General features: G+C 36.0%; 3 protein-coding genes across 3 annotated transcripts in view; 2 read left to right on the forward strand and 1 right to left on the reverse strand.

Moving 5' to 3' along the window:
• The window catches only part of LOC129444304 (uncharacterized), a 75,087-nt gene that overhangs the window by 22,287 nt on the left and 33,073 nt on the right, over positions 1–19,727 (reverse strand). The window lies entirely within an intron of this gene.
• On the forward strand, positions 11,262–14,340 carry LOC129444320 (lectin). Its single transcript, XM_055204930.2, has 6 exons — positions 11,262–11,348; positions 12,067–12,148; positions 12,259–12,401; positions 12,532–12,672; positions 13,311–13,425; positions 14,123–14,340. Exons 1-6 carry the CDS (start codon positions 11,346–11,348, stop codon positions 14,206–14,208), a joined length of 570 nt encoding a protein of 189 aa, XP_055060905.2. The 5' UTR covers positions 11,262–11,345; the 3' UTR covers positions 14,209–14,340.
• Positions 16,816–18,931, forward strand: LOC129444318 (C-type lectin APL-like). Its single transcript, XM_073862446.1, has 6 exons — positions 16,816–16,925; positions 17,195–17,276; positions 17,375–17,520; positions 17,626–17,766; positions 17,869–17,983; positions 18,799–18,931. The coding sequence occupies exons 1-6, from the start codon at positions 16,923–16,925 to the stop codon at positions 18,882–18,884; spliced, it is 573 nt and encodes a 190-aa protein (XP_073718547.1). The 5' UTR covers positions 16,816–16,922; the 3' UTR covers positions 18,885–18,931.

Consider the following 19,727-nt stretch of genomic DNA (forward strand, 5'->3'; position numbering starts at 1 on the left):
CATGATAAAAATGTGTATTATAACTTAAAGCATTATGCTGTGTCTGCTTTATACTCATCATTGTCAATTTTCACTTTGTCACTTTCTTTATTTTACAATGCAATAGTAGTATGATGTCACAATTTACCTTATATTGAGCTAAATCCTATTTTAGACATGTGTTTTAGCTATTTTGTATTCCCATCATGTCTACAACTCGACACATAAACATTCAGAAACCTAAACCTTGCAGAAAAGCCAACCAAAGTTTTGGGCCATGTTTGTATTACAGATGCTTCATCTGTTGGTGTGCATTAATATTAATGTCACAGTAATTTTTTTCTTCTACTCAAAAAGAAGTACATGTGTGAACATATAGTGTAAAACTAAACATAAAGCTCCAAATGCCTTACTCTTGTGTTGTCTTATCAAAGGTTTAGTTTCTGTCCTGCCATCTAGTGACTGATTTGATGAATGCAGATGACATAAACCCACCATAAAATTAAAAAGTTAGCCATTTCTGTCAAACCCCATTGAAAAAAAAGCTTTGCACGCTTTGTGCTCCTTTAATCTTACACAGCTCCTACGGTCAGCTGATGTGAGGACATGAAACAGATACACAACACTTTTACATGTATGCATTTGGGAGATGCTTTAATCTAAAGCGACTTACAGTGCCTTACAAAGTATACATTTTTATCAGTATGTTTGTTCTCTGAGTTCAAACCCATGACATTTTTGTGCTGCTAACGCAGTTCTCTACAACTTAGCTGTATATATAATAAAAAAGACTGGACAAAAAATAGTTAATGATTTGTAATTTTAACATGAGCGTGACAACACACATAATGAGGACCAACATGATCTCACAAAGTTCCATGGGATAGTCACAGATTTTTTTGCGCATTTTTCCGTGGCATTCTCACGGATCTCCACATTTTTCCGTGGCCCTACCACAGACTTTTTTTCCGTGGCATTCTCACGGATTGGTTACTCAACTGCTTTTTCCTATTTTCAAACCATTGTCGCTTCGGTTTAGGGTTAGATTTCGTCCCCTTGGAATTATAAGGTTCTATCTAACATTTTTGTCAAAATTGAGTTATTCACATATTCTTACTCTGTGACAACTTATTTACATTATGTGATGTTTTATTTTAAGTTTTGTACATTTTGGGACGTTTTATTAAAAAAACAAAAAGGTTCTATCTACAAAATCGAACTCTAAGTTATAAGGTTCTATCTGCGTGAGCTAATTAGCACTTTGAATGCACAGAAGGGGACCAATCAGGATTAACTTTATGGGGTGGTTTCTCAGACAGGGATTAGCTTAAGCCAGAACTAGAACTTAGTTTCATTAGAAAATATTTAACAAACATGCCTTACTAAAAGTATTACTTTTGTTCATTTTGAGGCAAAACAAAGGGCACTGATGTATTTTAAGATGTGTCAGTGCAAGTTGTTTTCAGTTTTGACAGCTCTTACATTAATTTTATTCTAGGACTAGTCTAATCCCTGTCTGTGAAACTGTCCCTATATGTGGTGTTGCCGGCTTTGTCCTTGATGACAGGAAAAATCACAGAGACACAATATCTGTGAGGATTATGGCACCCAAAGCAAAGTTTTTAAGAAACCTTAAAATCGACAGCCCGAATTTTAGGCAAGTTTTTACCTACTGTAAAATCCAGCTTAAGCTGGTGAGATGGTTTTAGCTGGTCTCCCAGCTTGGTTTTTGCTGGTATTGCTGGTATAGCAAGCTGGTCTAGCTGTGTTTTGGTAACTTTTTAAACTGGTCTAGCTGTGTTTTGGTCACTTTTTAAGCTGGTCTAGCTGTGTTTTGGTCATTTTTTAAGCTAGTCTAGCTGTGTTTTGGTAACTTTTTAAGCTGGTCTAGTTGTGTTTTGGTCACTTTTTAAGCTGGTCTAGCTGTGTTTTGGTCACTTTTTAAGCTGGTCTAGCTGTGTTTTGGTCACTTTTTAAGCTGGTCTAGCTGTGTTTTGGTCACTTTTTAAGATGGTCTAGCTGTGTTTTGGTCACTTTTTAAGATGGTCTAGCTGTGTTTTGGTCACTTTTTAAGTTGGTCTAGCTGGACTTATCTGGTTAAGACCAGCTGACCCACCAGCTTGACCAGCTTTGCCAGGCTGGTTGGACCAGCTTACACCAGCTGCTGCCGCCTTGAACCAGCTGGGGCCAGCTGCCGGCTTGTGCTGGTCTTTGGATTTTTCAGTAGGGGCAGTCTTTTTTTAGGTCTTGCTGAGGAGATTGTTTTCATAGTTAGACACCACACTAGCAAGCAGTGCTAGCTTCATAGTTCCTGATATTAAGAGGCAAGCACTACGATAAAAAATACTGAAAAAATGAACTAACCTATCCTACCCAAAAAAAAGTATGTTTACAGTATGTTATGATTGTTATGTCAAAATGTAAACATGTGAAAGATTGTTAAAGCAGTTGCCTCAGTATTAAAGTTATTTCAGAATGATTGTAGCCTGTAGCTGCTCAATCCTGCTGAAGGATCCAGCAAGGACCGGCATGGGCTGGTGGCTGGTTTTGGCTGGTTTAAAGTAGCAGTAGCTAAGTCCAGCTGGACCAGCTTGGAGAGTGACCAAGGCACAGCTGGACCGGCTTGCTACGCAGGCAGTGCCTGCTAGGACCAAGCTGGGAGACCTGCTAAAACCAAGTTTTGAGACCAGCTCAAACCAGCTCACCAGCTTATGCTGGTCTTAGCTGGATTTTTCAGTAGGGAATGGTATAACATGCTAAAACAAAATTGTCTATTTTGTAATGAACCCGAAATATACAGGAGGATGGTAGAGAAACTGAGGCAGAAGAGGGAAGAAGCAATGTTGTAAAAGAGCAATGTAAAATCAGACTTTTAGAGATAAAAGTGCTAAAAATAGAAATATTAAATGTCATAGAAAGGATTAAAATGTTACTTTCTAAAACATGTTAAAAAATTGTTACAACATTAATTTTATATTTAATGTTTAAATAATGTTTTGGCAGATAGAACCTTATAATTCTTAGCGAAAAGTGTTGTTTTAGAATTAGAAGGTTCTATCTGCATTTGACCCCTTCCAAAAATCCACATTTAGAAATTTGAGAGGATTTTAATATGTATATTTAGAATGCATTTAGGGTCCCTGTTATTTTCATGTTTGAAAGAAACTTCTTCCCCATGTAAGTTTTCCTATATGTAATGCAAAAACTTTTAAGCTCAATATCTCAAAACTGATCAGAACGCAGATAGAACCTTATAATTCCAAGGGGACGATTTGGTGTTTGCGTTAGTATGTCACTTTAAGTATTGGTTTATACTATTTTTTTCTGATTTATTCTTTAAATAGGACAAAATAGTTGAGAAACCAATCCGTGAGAATGCCACGGAAAAGAAAGTCTGTGGTAGGGCCAGGGAAAAATGCGGAGATCCCTGAGAATGCCACGGAAAAATTAGCAAGTGTGGGGACAAACAGATGGTAAATTTACAAAAAAAAATGAAAATTTAAATATGTTATTCTTCAATGGGGTTTGACAGAAATGTGTAACTTTCTAATTTGTGGTGGGTTTATCTCATCTGCAATTATTCAATCAGCCACTAGATGGGAGAACAGAAACTTGTTTTGTTTCATGAATTCATTTACTTTTGATTTCATTCACTTTTAACTTTCATTCCTTGAAGGAACAGTATGTAAGAAATGTATATCAATTCATCATAAAATGACTCTGATATGTCACTAGACACTAAGAAATCATTTTAATTTCAAATACTTATATCACTGACAACAGTGGTCTGGCCAGGATATTGTCATTTAAAAAGTGGAGTTGCAGCCCTCAACTGATGTTTATGTTGTCATTTTGTGTATTGGCCACCAGTTGGGTGATTGCAGTACCAGTTTTAGCCACCAGTTTTGTTATTGCAATACCAGTTTTGGCCACAATCCTACATACTGTTCCTTTAATTTATTTTAAATACCCCACCAGGCACAAACAGACTTTGATTGTCATTTATTAAAATATAGGGCCTTGAAAAGTATTTAAAACTGGACACTTAAAAAGGCAAAGCTGCTGTGTGGCTTGTTGTTAATGTGGTGTTTGAGGTCTTGTGATTCACACACACAACACTGGGGACATCACTGTGATGTCTTCATGGTCTTTATAAGGTAACAGTATCATTTCACACTAAAGCTGTTATGTCTTTAGTTTGTTAAAATGGCCTACAAGTTCTTTTAAAACAATGTTGAAGAATCAGTTAACTTTTTTTGTAATTTGACTTTCTAACATAAGATGTAGATTAAAAGATGCACGTTTAAGGACCTGGCATAAAAATCAACATAAAGGGGATTTACCTTTACATGCATCAAGATGGGTCACCCCCGTTTGAATAATATAGTGCACTTAATAGAAAATGAATTTAAAGCAACACTATGTAGTTTTCCATGTAAGATTGGCTTACGGCTCCCACGTAATGAGGTTGAAAAGTGCAACAGTACCTGGTGTCAGACACTCTTCTGCGGGGCTGTGTTGTCCGTCCCGATCACGTGTCTTACGATTGTGGCTGTAGCAGCTAGGAGGCTAATCAGGTTGCAGTAAAATTTATACAGGAGTTGTTCTACCACTTAAATAATTTTAGAGACATTATATAAAGGTCAAAAAACTACATAGTGTTGCTTTAAAAAACATAGTAATGTCTGGATGAGACAACACAAAAGCTTTGAAATGCATGTAGCGCTTTATGTTAAGTTTCAGTTCACACATAATCTTTCTTACTGAGTAGGAAAATAAATGACTGTGACTTTAATGCACACTAACAGACAAAGCATCTATAATACAAACATGGGCTAAAAACTTTCCATTAGCAGTCTTTTTGATTTCTGAATGTTTATGTTTCCAGATGAGAATACAAATGGCTAAAAATTTTGAGTTAAGCCCTATCATAAACATGTAAGGTATATTGTGACATCACGCTTTTTATATTCCTCAGATTATAAAAACAAAAGTGATGAATTACAAACAAGACAATGATGGTTATAACTATGCTTTAAGTTATAATACAGATATCTATCATGATATCATTGTGCTCCTGTAGATCATCTGGTAGAGCATTATGCATGCAACATCAAGGTCATAGGTTCACTTTCAGGGAACACAGGCTTACATACTGATAAAATGTACACTGCATGTCACTTCTTTTTTAAAATGTCTGCAAAATGCAATGTTAACTGGCAGCATTTGTATTTTATGGTGAGTGATGAAGACTGATGAACTTTAATAGCAGTAAAATGTGAGTTTCAGATGTAAGAAATGTGAGAAAAGAAGGTGGAGTTGTATAGATGATGAAGGATGTGGTATCATGCATAAGGTGACAATATATTCATTGTGTTAAAATACTGATAAAAGCTTTAAGGCCTCTCAATCTCTCATGAAAATAGATTCTACAGTTATTCTGTGGGTAAAATAAAGTATTGAACACGTCACCATTTTTCTCGGTTAACATATTTCTAAAGGTGACAAGGTGACAATTACTGTAATTTACATTAGATGTTGGTGAGAACCAATGCAATCCACAAATTCAAAGAAATCAAAACGGTTTAGGGTTAGATTTGGTGTTTGCGTTAGTATGTCACTTTAACTATTGGTTTATACTATTTTTTCTGATTTATTCTTTTATATTTTCTAAACTTTAAACAATTGTCGCCTGGCGTTGGGGTTAGAGTTGGGTTTGGGTAGGGATGTAATTTCATGTAAATCTAACCCTAAACCGAAGCAAAAATGGTAAGAAAATAGGACAAAACAGTTGAGTAACCAATCCGTGAGAATGCCACGAAAAAAGGCAGTCCGTAGCAGGGCCACGGAAAAATGCGGAGATCCGTGAGAATGCCACGGAAAAATTAGCACAAATTTCCGTGACTATGCCACGGAAATTCGTGAGATCAGGTTGGATAACAGCACCATGTCAGCGTAGTAGAGCATACAGAACCAGAAGCAATCTCTATCATGGTTAACAGGAATGCAATAGTAAGTTGGACACAGGGGCGCCGTTAGGGGGGGTTCAGAGTATGCCAGGCATATGGGCCCATGAGTACGCTAGGGGGCCCCACCGTCAGCACTTGTCCGTTTTATGTTTAGTTATTAACACTGTAGTAAAATGTAAAGTAAATTAATATAAAACTACTGTAAATGACTTTGTGTTAAGTACAATTGAGACACTTTTAAAAAACAGCGTGCAAACATGACCTAGTAGATGCAATTACATATTTGGCGGTTCTGGTGGTTTTTAATTTGATTGTGCGGGTATGGATTTGGGTGGGTAGGCAACATTTTGGTTTGGGATCAGTTTGGTGGGTTTGCTATGCAAAGTTACCACAAATAATCGACAGCCCTACAGTTTGCCATTTCAAGGTAAGATCTCACATGCCACTAAAAAGCGTTCATGCTGATCCTCAAACTGTATGTTTTATGAAAAATGAAAAATATTTGTGTTAATACAAAAGGACAGCAAGGGCTTTATTTAAGGAAATATTAGCATAGCGACCGCTAACAACTATTGCATTTCTAAGACGGACAATAACTTAATAGGCGTAGTTAAAAATATGATTTTCTAAATAAACATGAAATAGGAGAATTGTCTAAGCCATCATTGAGTTTAATTTTAAATCACTAAGAGCTGGATTTAATGTGACAGCGCATCATTTTCAAAGTGAAAGTGATTTATTTTTATTCAGGTTTGCAACGGAGGTTTTGCCCAAAATAGTAAACTTAGTGCAGCTATTATAAACGCTATATCAGATTGTTTTGAATCCTAATAGAGAATGTCTGTTTTATATTTATGTTTGAGTATTGTTGTGCTTAAATATTGTTGTAATGTTCTTAATTGTTTCAATTTAATTAGATTAGACTGTAATTTTAAACGTCATATATTGTAATGGATTGAAGGCTAATTTGACGGTACAAATGGATTGAGTCATAAGACATAATTTTCGAGTTTAAATTAAGTTTTGTTGGCTTCAAATGTTTGCTTAAAATGAATTTCGTTTAATATAATTTGTCTCTTAATTTTAATCAATGTTTTGTTGATAAGTGTTGTGAATATTAAAGAAAAAGAACATTAAAAAGAACACCGTGCATCTCATTACGTAACAAATATAAACTACTGCAATATGCTACCAAATGTCAAAACATGCAGTATTATCTTTGTAATGATATAGCTGTTGTTGGATGTGCAAAATCATATTATGAAGTATTTCACTTTAATCGCTTTTCAAAAAACAGCCTTCAGTGCACAGAAATTAAATTTGCATGTCCATGTTCATCAGCAGCACATTTGATTGTCGCATGCTTTTGACTTTTAAAAATCAACGTTATATTTAAAACTTTAGCCGATTGTGCTTTTTGCAATTTCTGTGTCACTGGTGAAGGACGTGTGCGGGAGAAGCGCACACTAAAGATCAACGTAATATTAATTTTTTAATACTTTTGCCGGCCACCCTTTCTGTCATGAGCGGAGGACGGAACACATACCACACACACAGAGAATAAAGATAGTGTTTTTCTGACGAATACAGTCAGTTCCTAAGAACATTTTTAAATGGACTATAAGATCATCAATATGAACCCTGAAGAATTAACTATTTTAGGCTAAACCTAATTGTACAAATTTCGCTTCTAAAACTGCGCAGAAAACTCGACTGCCGCGACTTTCAAAGCGCCTTCCATAGATTTCCATAGGTTCAGAAATGCATCTCCATGCATTATTATTCTTTTAGTGATCTATTTAAAATCAGTTACGTGAATGTTTTCTGCCTTTCCAGATTAAAATGGTAGGCTATTCGTTTTTCGAATAAATTTATTTATTTTTTGCTTCATGGATTTACTTTTAGTTGCAAATGGGACCTGTAAAATTAAATAAACGCACTCTGAGTAATTTTAGCTACACATTATGGTTTGAAGATCAAACAATCATCTAAAGGAAGGGGCCCAAAATTCTGTCTTGCATACCCCCCTTGAAACTGTTCATTGCGCCCCTGGTTGGACATATACCCCATTGCACGACCACGTTAAAACCTTCTGACGCGTATAGCAGGGGAAGTTGGGGGGGGGGGTTTAAACGCACTAGGGCACAGTTTGGATGGGTTAGCCCTAATAGAGACAGAGTGCAGCGTGTCATAACCTGAAAACCACGCCCACCGGTGGGGAAAGCAATCCAACCGTCTCCATTGACTTTGTATTGCGAGAGGCAGCCTCCTTGTCATTTCTGGCTTATAACAAAAAACTGAATAATGCCTAAAAGCTGCTGTGTGACAATATGTACAGCTAACAAGCCAAAGAACCCAGAAATAAGTTTTTATAAGCTGTCGAGCCGTAAAACCCAGTCTTTAAGGAGAATAAAGTGGATCGCCGACTACGTTTCCCCCTAGTGGACGCAGTTTTACTAATAGTAGTACTATGAAAAGTTGCCTGTTTCCATTTCTGTGTCTTTAAACGCTTGTTTTTTAAAGTCGACAGCTTATAAAAACGTATTTGTTTTTTTTTGGCTTGTTAGATGTACACCTTGTCACACACCAGCTTTTAGGTATTATTTTGTTTTTAAGTTTAATCTGTAAATAAGTTTTTATAAGCTGTTGACCCCAAAAAACGATCGTTTAAAGACACAAAAATGGATACAGGCAACTTTTCATAGTACTTCTATTAATAGAACTGCGTCCACTAGGGGGAAACGTAGGCGGCGATCCACTTTATTCTCCTTAAAGGCTGGGTTTTACGGCTCGACAGCTTATAAAAACTTATTTCTGGGTTCTTTGGCTTGTTAGCTGTACATATTGTCACACAGCAGCTTTTAGGCATTATTCAGTTTTTTGTTATAAGCCAGAAATGACAAGGAGGCGGCTTCTCGCAATACAAAGTCAATGGAGACGGTTGGATTGCTTTCCCCCTCCGGTGGGCGTGGTTTTTAAATTTGCATAACTGCGCTCTGTCTCTATGTGAGTGCGCCCTAGGAAACTGGTCCAGGTTAAGGAAAAGTTAAATAGAGAAAAGTACAGAGATATTCTCAAAAAAAAAAAAAACTGTTTCACAGCTCTTAGGACCTCAAACTGGGTTCAAAGTTCACCTTTCAACTAGACAATGACCCTAAGTACACGGATAAGACAACACCAGAGTGGCTTATATACAGTAGGGACAACTCTGTGATAAAGTGGCCTAGACAGAGCCCTGACTTGAACCCTTCTGAAAATTTACCATTCAAAAATATTAGAAAAAGTAGTGGCAAGCCAAATATGCACATTCTTAGTGAATAATAGTATGAAAAGTTCCAATCAGGATTCAGGACCCACCATAGCACAGAGACAGCGCTGCTTAGAGTTACAAATGACTTCCTTTTAACATCCGATCATGGTAAAATCTCAATTCTTACATTACTAGACCTTAGTGCAGCCTTTAACACAATGGATCACACAATCTTACTCAGTAGACTAGAAAACTATGTTGGCATCAGCGGTCAAGCGTTAGCCTGATTTAGATCGTATCTAATCAACCGCTATCACTTTGTTTATGTAAATAAGGAAGAGTCATATCACTCCCTGGTTAAATACGGCGTACCACAGGGTTCAGTTTTAGGTCCTATCCTATTCTCGTTATATATGTTACCTCAAGGAGACATTATCAGGAACCATAACATAAGTTTTCACTGTTATGCAGGTGATACCCAGCTTTACATATCCTCACATCCTAGTGAAACCCACCAGTTTTCTAAGCTAGGAGACTGTATTAGCAATATTAGTGACTGGATGGCAAATAACTTCCTTAAGCTAAACTACAATAAAACAGAGATACTTATTGAACCGAATCGCTCCAAACTAAATATGTCAGATTACAAGTTGCCCATAGATGGCTGTCACTGTGCCATCTTCCACAGTCAAGAACCTAGGTGTGATGTTCGACAGCAATCTATCTTTCGATAGTCATATCTCCAACGTTTGCCGCACAGCATTCTTTCATCTTAGAAATATCTCAAAAATACACCATATGATGTCTGCATCAGATGCAGAGAAGCTTATCCACGCATTATTGACCTCAGGAATAGACTATTGTAACTTGTTACTCGGGGGATGTCATGCAAATCAGTTAAACAGGCTTCAGCTGGTTCAAAACACCGCCGCAAGAGTGCTCACTTGATCTAAGAAATATGACTACATAAGCCCAATTTTGGCACCTTTACACTTAAATATCAGTTAAATATTGCATATTTTAAAATATTGCTAATCACTTAAATGGCCAGAATACAACCCATCACGTACACTACGGTCACAAAATTCTGGTTACTTTATTATCCCTAAAATATAAAAAATGTCTAAAGGTGGTCGATCCTTTTCCTACTTAGCCCCTAAGCTCTGGAATGATTTACCAAAAAATGTTAGAGAATCTGACACAGTCAATCAATTTAAGTAAAATGTATTTATCACGCAATAGTTAGTTTGTCCGGAACAAAGCATTCACATAACTCGTCTGGGTAATATACTTATGCCGCAATAGTTAGCCTGTCTGGAATCGATATTAAACCACAATACTGTATGATACTTTTGTTACATGTGAACGGCTCCTACGCTAATCAGATTTTGTTTCTATCGCTCCCTGACTTGTCCTCGATCCCGAGGACAATGAGACAAACAGACCCAGTTCCTGCTGACTTGAAGGTCATCACATCACTGATCTACTGGCCTTCCTTCAACATGATGCCCAGCCGATGTCTGACCAAAGACCATCGACTAAAAAAGCCAGTGGGGTTTTTCTCCTAGTAGGTTTTTCAACCCCTGGGGAGTCAGCTGACATTGTAAAGCTGCTTTGAAACAATTGTGAAGAACGCTATATAAATAAAATTGAATTGAATTGAAGTATGAATGCAAAAATTGATTTCTACAGAAGACCTTTCTTTAAAGATGAAATCAGGAATACCCAAACTGGGTCCTGGAAGACGGTGTCCTGAAGAGTTTAGCTCCAACTTGCACACCTGCCTGAAAGTTTGTAGTATGCATAGAATTAGCTGCTTTAGGTGTTTAGGGTTGCAGCTAAATGCTGCAGGACACTGGCCCTCCAGTTTGGGTACCCCTGGTATACATAATAGATAGTGATAGAAGTTGCAATAAAATAATAGCAACGGTGCAAATCATTGTTTGTTCTGGCGCTGTACATGTATAGTTTGTGTGAAACAGTTTCCTATGTGAGAAAAACACCTATATGCTTTGAAGACAGTGTGATTAATTCAGAGAAAAGGGAGGAGTTGTTAATAAATAAAACTGTATAAAATAGGTGGTCTAAGGTGAGGCAAATGGTAAAGTAAAGGAAGAGAAAAGAAGAACAAACCTGAAAGAGTTGCAATGGTAAGTCATTCTCCAACAAATAATTAGACTTATTTTGATGTAACATAATGATCTGAACATGTCTCTTACAGCATATAAAACCACTTCTGTTAAGCTTAATAGCTAATCACAGCTGTTAAAGTTTTTTTATACTAATATGTTACTCGACAGCAAATAATGAATCTGAACACATAAACATATTTTATAAATAAGGCTTGGTAAAGTTATCACAACTACGTGTGGGTTACTACCAAATTATAGGAAAGATCAGGTAATAAAAGTTCAGAATCAGAAGTGAGCTTCACTATTTCTCTCTGAGGGGGGAGAAAGCAATCGGGACTCATAATATGTGTCTCAAAATCTAATTAATCAAAGTTTGCTTTCATTTTAATTTCTATCTTTGTCATGGTCCCACTCGGTGACTATTAAAAAATGTAAGATTATATTTTCACAGAATGTTCTTTACATTATTTAGGATGATTTTAAGTATAAAACAATAAATCACACAAATGACTGGGATTTCACAGGCAGGGTCACATACAGTGTAAGTGAAGTGAAAGTTACTCAATGAACAATGTATGGTAACCCGTACTTGGAATTTGACCTCTGCCCTCATATCTCTGTAACAGTGGTATTACTGCAAACTCTGTAGTGTGGCAGAAAAACAAACATGGTAAATTATCTGAACAACAATCAAAGAATAGTTGGTCAAAAACAAGCATGATTTTCTCTTTCACAGTATAAAAGAGGAACAAAATCTGTTTGCTTTTTGCTGTTGGCACTTCTTTGGGACAGCGGTTACGTCTTAACTATAAAAAGAGGTAACTTTTCATTATTTTGTATTTTAATATGTTCATATTCATTGAAAAAAATGGTGATAATATATGAAGAAACAGAAGCAAACAGTCATAGGTGCAATTCTGTCCTGTAGGCGATACTGCAGCCCATGTGAATCTCATGGCATTTCATCGTCTACCTAACAAATGTAACGTGGATGGCTTTAATGATTGGTTCAAAGTGGACAAGTACTGCGTCAAATACTTCAGCAAACCTCTAAATTTCACTGACGCAGAGGTAACACTTTCATTCTGCAAATGATTTGATTACCATTCGTTTATTAATCGTTTATTTATGAATTAATTTAGTAATAACTATTTTTTGACTACTGTATAATGCATCAGGTATTTTCTGTTTTCATACACAGGACAGCTGTAAAAGAACAGTCCCTGGTGGACACCTGGTGTCAGTGCACGATGCCGGGGCTAATAATGACTTGCACTCCATTGTGACAAAGATGAACCCAAAAAACTTGCGCATGTGGCTTGGAGGATATGAATTTTTCCAGGTAAATTTTTTTTAGAATTGTGTTAAGGTTCAGTAATACAATTTATTCGCTGTGTCAAATTATTAGCTAATTCCTTAAAAAAGATGCATTCTCTTCATATAGACGTCAAATTGTTCAGAAATAATTTCCGCGGCTTTCAGGCCCAAATGAAGCAATTAAACTCCAAATGTTCAAGCGTCCAACTATGTGCGAATAGCGCAGTTTTGCCGCCTCTATCGTGTTTGGTGTGAATCCAGCATTAGAAAACGTTCCGTATGAATTATTTTTAGGTTATTTAAAGGCGGAGTCCATGATGTTTGAAAGCCAATGTTGATATTTGAAATCACCTAAACAAACACGCCCCTAGCCCAATAGAATCTGGACCTTTTGTTGATAGACCCGCCCCACACATACGCAAACCGGCATTTGATTTGATTTGATTGGCTATAAGTGTGTTTTGGTAGTCGGCCCGTCTCCTTTTCCAACGCGTTTTTCAAACATCGTGGACTCCGCCTTTAACATTGTTTTATGGATGCAAAAATAAAACCTAAAACAACGTTCTCAGAACGTTATTATTTGGTTCTCAGAAAAAATAACAAAAGGAAACCAAAAATTGATTGTTCTGTATTTGCTGGTTATATTATCTTTCACTTTTTCAGACTGGGAAATTTCTTTGGACAGATGGTTCCTTCTGGGACTATGAGGATTGGACTTCCGGTGAGCCCATAAACATCTATTCTAGCAAGGAAGAATGCGTGGAGATGAACTGGAAAGGTAAGAGGGGAAGGGCTAAGAATTCAATGGGAAAAAAATGGAAGACGTACATACCAGATTAGTTTGTAAATGTGACCCTGTCTGTGTAATTCAGGCTTAAGTGTCATAATCTAATTATCAAAGGTTGATTTTGCTTTAATTTTAATCTTTGAAATGGTCTTAGTGAGTCAATGTTAAATATATCAAGGCTATATTTACATTATTGCAGGATGATTTTATGTAGATAGGTTTTCACAAGAAAATGAATAAGCAAATTGACGTCACAATTTTTTTTCCTTTGTTTTTTATTTCATAGTGATAGATGTTAGTTTTTATATTAGGCACAAAGCAGTGGTGGCTGATAATTTCTTTTTTGAGGGAGCATGATGCGAAGCTTGTTAAAACATGTATTTAGCCTGTCGTGTATGGCTCGTCAAAATATGTGTTCGACGTGTCATGTGAACCTATGTGCATCATGTGTCATGTCAAAATGTATCTGCTGCAGATGCTTTGAAGGGGTTTATGTAAAAGAGATGCTTGCATTTGTTAGATACTCGCTTAATCTCATGTGTAATCAGAGTTTAGTTCCTTCATCATAAACCCTTTTGATGCATATACAGCAGGCACATATTTTGACATGACACATATTTTAAATTCGTGTCCCTGGCCACTGGCAAAAAACAAAGTAATCACTCTTTTTTCTTTCTTACATTTTCAGGTGCTGCCAAATGGAATGATGACTCTTGTTTCAACAAAAAAGGCTTCATATGTGCCTTTAAACGCAAGGGCATCATGGATAAGTAAACTGAGACGATTTATCACCCCATAAAACATTTGGTGTCATTTTTTTCTCCTCTGCATCAACAAAAAATGTACAAAAGTAAAAACATTTTACAATCATAATAAAGACTTTTACTATTGCAATCAAATTGACTGTGTGATTTTGTTTTTGGTCTGATGTCGTATCACTGAGTATTGAATACTGTCACTGTGTCTATTGTAGCAATGGTTGTAACACATGTGTTAGTGTTAGTATGTTAGTGTAGGCCTGTGTTAGAAGACAAAACAACACTTCAACTTCTCCATCTTTTTAAATCAACCTCAATGAATTGGGTAATTTCAGTCAGAAACACAAACTTAAACAGCTTTTAAGTTTTTCTGAGTTACAGACAGTAGCTTAATGTTTATCCTTGTCTCTGATTTAAGCTTTGTATTAATCTCTAAAATTCAGAAAAAATAAACCAAAAATTTATTTTTCTGTATTTGCTGGTTATAATATCTTTCTTTCACTTTTTCAGTCTGGGAAATTTCTTTGGACGGATGGTTCCTTCTGGGACTATGCACTGTCACGTTAGTTCCCTAAAAAAATTCCACAATGCAACACAAAAAACAGTGAGCATCGATGGTTGTACTATTTCAATGTTAGTCATGTTATCCTTTATTTACAAAAATTAAAACTGAGTTCGTTGTGTGTGTGTTATGTTTGTGTGTCTGGGGCGCACCCCAAACAAGTCTATGTAGGTCAGTAAAAAGGGTAAAAACATGTGACCTGAGGCTGAGCTCTAATTGGCTGGTTTCGGATCCACCCTGGGGCGCAGGACTGTGCGCCCCAAACCCTACCACTTATGTTGTAAGCGAATCAATATTGTTTCTTATGTCTTTGACCTCATGTGATTGGATCGTTCTCAGAGTCTTATAACCGTGTTGCAGATTGTCATGTAACTGTTAGATACAGTACTGATCAGTGAAAGCAAGTGATTAAAGATTATTACATTTCAGACAAAGATTTTAAATAGCTAGGTTGGCTTAAGTTTTTGAAGCAAAATGGGTGTGGTGGGGGCCCAACCTTATAACCCCAACCTTCTTTCATAGGGCCCAAAATTGCTAGTGCCCCTGCCTAGCCCTATCATAAACATGTAAGGTAAATTGTGACCTCACACAACAGTACCATATTCCTCATATTATAAAAAACAAAAGTGATGAATTACAAAAAAGACAATGATGGTTATAATGAACACACAGCCAAATGTTTTAAGTTATAATACAGATATCTATCATGATATCATTGTGCTCCATTAGATCATCTGGTAGAGCATTGAAGCTTGCAACGCCAAGGTCATAGATTTACTTTCAGGGAACACATAGGCCTGATAAAATGTAAACTGCAAGTCACTTTGGATTAAAAAGTCTGCCAAATGCAATGTAAACTGACAGCATTTGTATTTTATAAGGTGTGATGAAGACTGATGAACTTTGAAAGCAGTAAAATGTGAGGCTGAGATGTAAAAAGTGAGAGAAGAAGGGGGAAGTTGTATAGATGATAAAGGATGTGGTATCATGTGACAATATATGCAAATTTAGCATTTACAGTATAACACACACAACATATGTCTTCAACTTATTACTTTCCATAGAAGACACATAAAGTGTACTCAATTTCACCATGTTGACAAAGTGAAAACATGTTTGTGAATTTGTTAAAAAGGCAAAGTAAAAAATCACATTTACGTATCAGACCCTGTAGTAGGGTCGCAACAACACTTGAAAGAGCTGGGCACCAGGCCAAACTAAGCAATCAGGGAGAAAGGGCCTTAGTAAGAAAGGTGACCAAGAATCTTAATGGTAAATCTAAATGAGCCCCAGAGATCCAATGTGAAGACGGGATTAAGTTCCAAAAAGACAACAATGACTGCAGCACTCAATCGAGTTGGGCTTCTTTTCTCCTCAGAGCAAACACACGAAAGCCCGCATAGAGTTTGCAAAAAAGCATCTGAAGGACTCTTGACGGTAAGAAACAAGATCTTCTGGTCTAATGAATACAAGATTAAACAATTTGGCCTCAATTCTAAACATTATGTATGGAGGAAACCAGGCACTGCTCATCACCTGCCCATGATCATCTCAACAGTGAAGCATGGTGGTGGCAGTATTATGCTAAGGGGGAACAGCATAGTGCCTCAGTGGATAGTATTGCTGCCTCACATCAAAAAGTTCCCTGGTTTGAGCCTCGGTCAGAAATAAGCACTTTCTGGTTGTCTGACATAGTGAAATATGTAAAGATGAAAATTGCACATAAGACCCAAACTTCATAAATTAAACTGAAAACTGATTAAAGTGACACGAGTAGCATGATGCATTGACACTGCGTATGCATGCATGATTGTAAAACTGCCTAAAAGGAGGTCACATTTTTATTAAAAAATATATCTAAAACAAAAAATATTTTTTACAATAGGTCACCTCACCAGCTCATTCATTGCATTATTTATAGGGGACAAAATCATTTACAACACTCATTTGTTATATTAATCAGTATTATTTGTGTAGGCTACTGTGGGGAAAAAACATGTTTCTTGAGTTAAAAAAAACATTTCTATGCCCTAAAGACAGTGTGATTGATTCAGAGAAGAGGGAGGAGTTGTTAATAAATAAAACTGTATAAAATGGTGGTATTAGGGGGGCAAATGCAAATGGTACAGTAAGGAAGAGAAAAGGAGGACAAACCTGAAAGAGTTGCAATGGTAAGTCCTTTTCTGACAAATACATTCCTTACATCTTGAAAATTATTTGATTTATTTTAATGGTACACAATGGCCTCTAAACTCTGCGCTAATCTGGGATGATTCTTTAAAGCCGCCGTTTGGAATTAGGCCCATATCTCATACTCACAGATCTGTAACAGTGGTACAGAAAACTCTGTGGTGTAGCAGAAATAATAATACATAAAGTACAGTACATTATCTGAACAGCTTTCAAAGAATCTACTTACATTATATTTTCTCTTTCACAGTATAAAAAAGGGACAAAATCTGTTTGCTTTTTGCTGTTGGCACTTCTTTGGGACAGTGGTTATGTCTTAACTATGAAGAGAGGTACTTTTTGTATTTAATGTTTATATTCATTGAAAAATTGTGTTGATATATGAATCCTAGAAACAGAAGCCATTCATAAGTGTAATTCTGTCATTTAGGCGATACTGCAGCTCATGTGAATCTCACGGCATTTCATCGTCTACCTAACAAATGTAACGTGGATGGTTTTAATAATGATTGGTATAAAGTGGACAAGTACTGCGTCAAATACTTCAGCAAACCTCTAAACTTCACTGACGCAGAGGTAACACTTTTATTCTCCAAATTATTTGATTATCATTCATTTATTAATAACTTTAGCTTTTTAATACTGTATAATGCATCAGTTATTTTCTGTTTTCATACACAGAAAAGCTGTAGAAGAACAGTTCCTGGTGGACATCTGGTGTCAGTGCACAATGCCAAGGCTAATAATGACTTGCTTTCCATTGTGAGGAAGATGAACCCAAGAAACTTGCGCATGTGGCTTGGGGGATACGAATTATTTCAGGTAAAAATTTCAGAAGTGCGTGAAGATTCAGAAGTGATGAGAAAGAAAATATTTTCGTTAATTGTCAAAATATTTTATATAATGTTTCTTCCACTCTTTCAGTCTGGTAAATTTCTTTGGACGGATGGTTCCTTCTGGGACTATGCTGTTTGGACACCTGGTGAGCCCATAAACATCTACTCCAACTTAGAAGAATGCGTGGAGATGAACTGGAAAGGTAAGAGGGGAAGGGTGAAGAAATTCTTATATGGAGCCAGATTAGTTTGTAAAATGTGACCCTGTTTGGGCTAAAGTCTGATAACATACACTGTAAAAAAAGTCCGTAAAAATTTCAATGTTATTGCAGCTGGGTTGCTGGTAGTTTGCCGTAGATTTACATTTATGTTATTTACTGGCAAGAGTTTCTTCAAAGTTAAATACATTTTAAATATTAACAAGTCTTTATCTTTACAGAATAAACTAAACAATAACAGCCTCATGCAAAGCATTCTGGGAACCAGAAATCATCATCAACCTTTTTCGTTTTTTTGCTTCAGATTTTGTTTCCCAGAATGTTTAGCTTGATGCTGTTTTTTAGTTTTACTCTGTAAAGACAAAGACTTGTAAATGTTTAATGTTCATTTAACTTTGAACAAAATGTTGCCAGTAAATAAAATAAATTTAAATCTACGGTAAATTACCGGCAACTCAGCTGCAATTTCTACGGATTTTTTTTACAGTGTAATTATGAGATTAGGAGTATCAAAAGTTAATTTCACTTTTCATTTTAATCTTTGAAATGGTCTTAGTGAGTCAATATTAAATTTATCAAGGTTATATTTTCACTTTACAATGTGTAGGATGATTTTATCTAGCTAGTTTTCACAAGCCGGGTCACAAATTAATACATTAGAAAATGCAAATGCATAAACAAATTGACTTCACAATTGTATTTAATTCATGTTTATTCATATATTGATATGTTATTTTTTTATATTAGGCACAAAACAATGTAATCAGTAATCTCTCTTTCACTCTCTCTCATATTTTCAGGTGCTGGCAAATGGAATGATGACTCTTGTAACAATAAAAAAGGCTACATATGTGCCTTCAAACACAAGGGCATCATGGAAGAATAGACTGAGATGATTTATTACCACATATATATTCAAATTATATTTTAAAAGACTTTTACTATTGGAATTAAAAAAACTTTTTTGTCTGATGTCGTATTACTGAGTATTGAAGATTGAATACTGTCACTGTTTCTAGCAATGTTTGTAACACATGTGTTAGTGTTAGCGGGTGGTGTCATGCACCAATTTTTTTAAGGGGGCACATAGAGCTTTCAGTCTTTTCCATGGCACTTACATTTCTAACAATTTCAGCGCCCTTCCCTTCATTCAAAAACCTCCAAAATAAAAGTGTTGACTAACTTTCATATCAAATACTATTCAATTGGAATAATTACATATTGATATCATATTTACATCTGAAATGGCATGTTTTGTTTATTTACATTTTGTTTAATAACTTGTTTAATTGTGTGATTAATGCATTTTGCAGAACAACTGCATTATCCTATATAATTAATGTAATTTTAAATCCATAAAGTATATAAACAATGAAAATTACATAAGCTATAGCCATGTGACTGAGTTTAATGTTCAATAATGATTAAAAAATTGCATATTTTTTTAAATTTTTGGATTTTTGCATTCAATTTTACTTCATATGTGAGCATGTATGATTCCGCGCCCCCGTGAACTCTGGCAAACTTTGGCGTTGTATCAAGATGAATCTACAAATCTCTAATAATATAACGCTGCCTGAGACGGTCACATTTTAAACCATACATTTTCTGCACATTACCGTACTGGGGTTTGGAAATGTGAGCGTTTCTTACACGTTTTAATTCCTCAGATAGCAAAATGCAGCAGCAACAGCTCAGACTAAAGACAAGTAACAGATTAAAAGACAAG

This window comes from Misgurnus anguillicaudatus, chromosome 3, assembly GCF_027580225.2.
Source record: "Misgurnus anguillicaudatus chromosome 3, ASM2758022v2, whole genome shotgun sequence".
NCBI classification, from domain to species: Eukaryota; Metazoa; Chordata; class Actinopteri; order Cypriniformes; family Cobitidae; genus Misgurnus; species Misgurnus anguillicaudatus.

Excerpts from the sequence above, each read along its gene's own strand:
- LOC129444318 (XM_073862446.1), top strand. Across the intron at positions 17,277-17,374 it reads TGTCTTAACTATGAAGAGAG|GCGATACTGCAGCTCATGTG; the intron begins GTACTTTTTGTA and ends TCTGTCATTTAG. Across the intron at positions 17,767-17,868 it reads GGGGATACGAATTATTTCAG|TCTGGTAAATTTCTTTGGAC; the intron begins GTAAAAATTTCA and ends CCACTCTTTCAG.
- LOC129444320 (XM_055204930.2), top strand. Across the intron at positions 12,402-12,531 it reads TAAATTTCACTGACGCAGAG|GACAGCTGTAAAAGAACAGT; the intron begins GTAACACTTTCA and ends TTTCATACACAG. Across the intron at positions 12,673-13,310 it reads GAGGATATGAATTTTTCCAG|ACTGGGAAATTTCTTTGGAC; the intron begins GTAAATTTTTTT and ends TCACTTTTTCAG.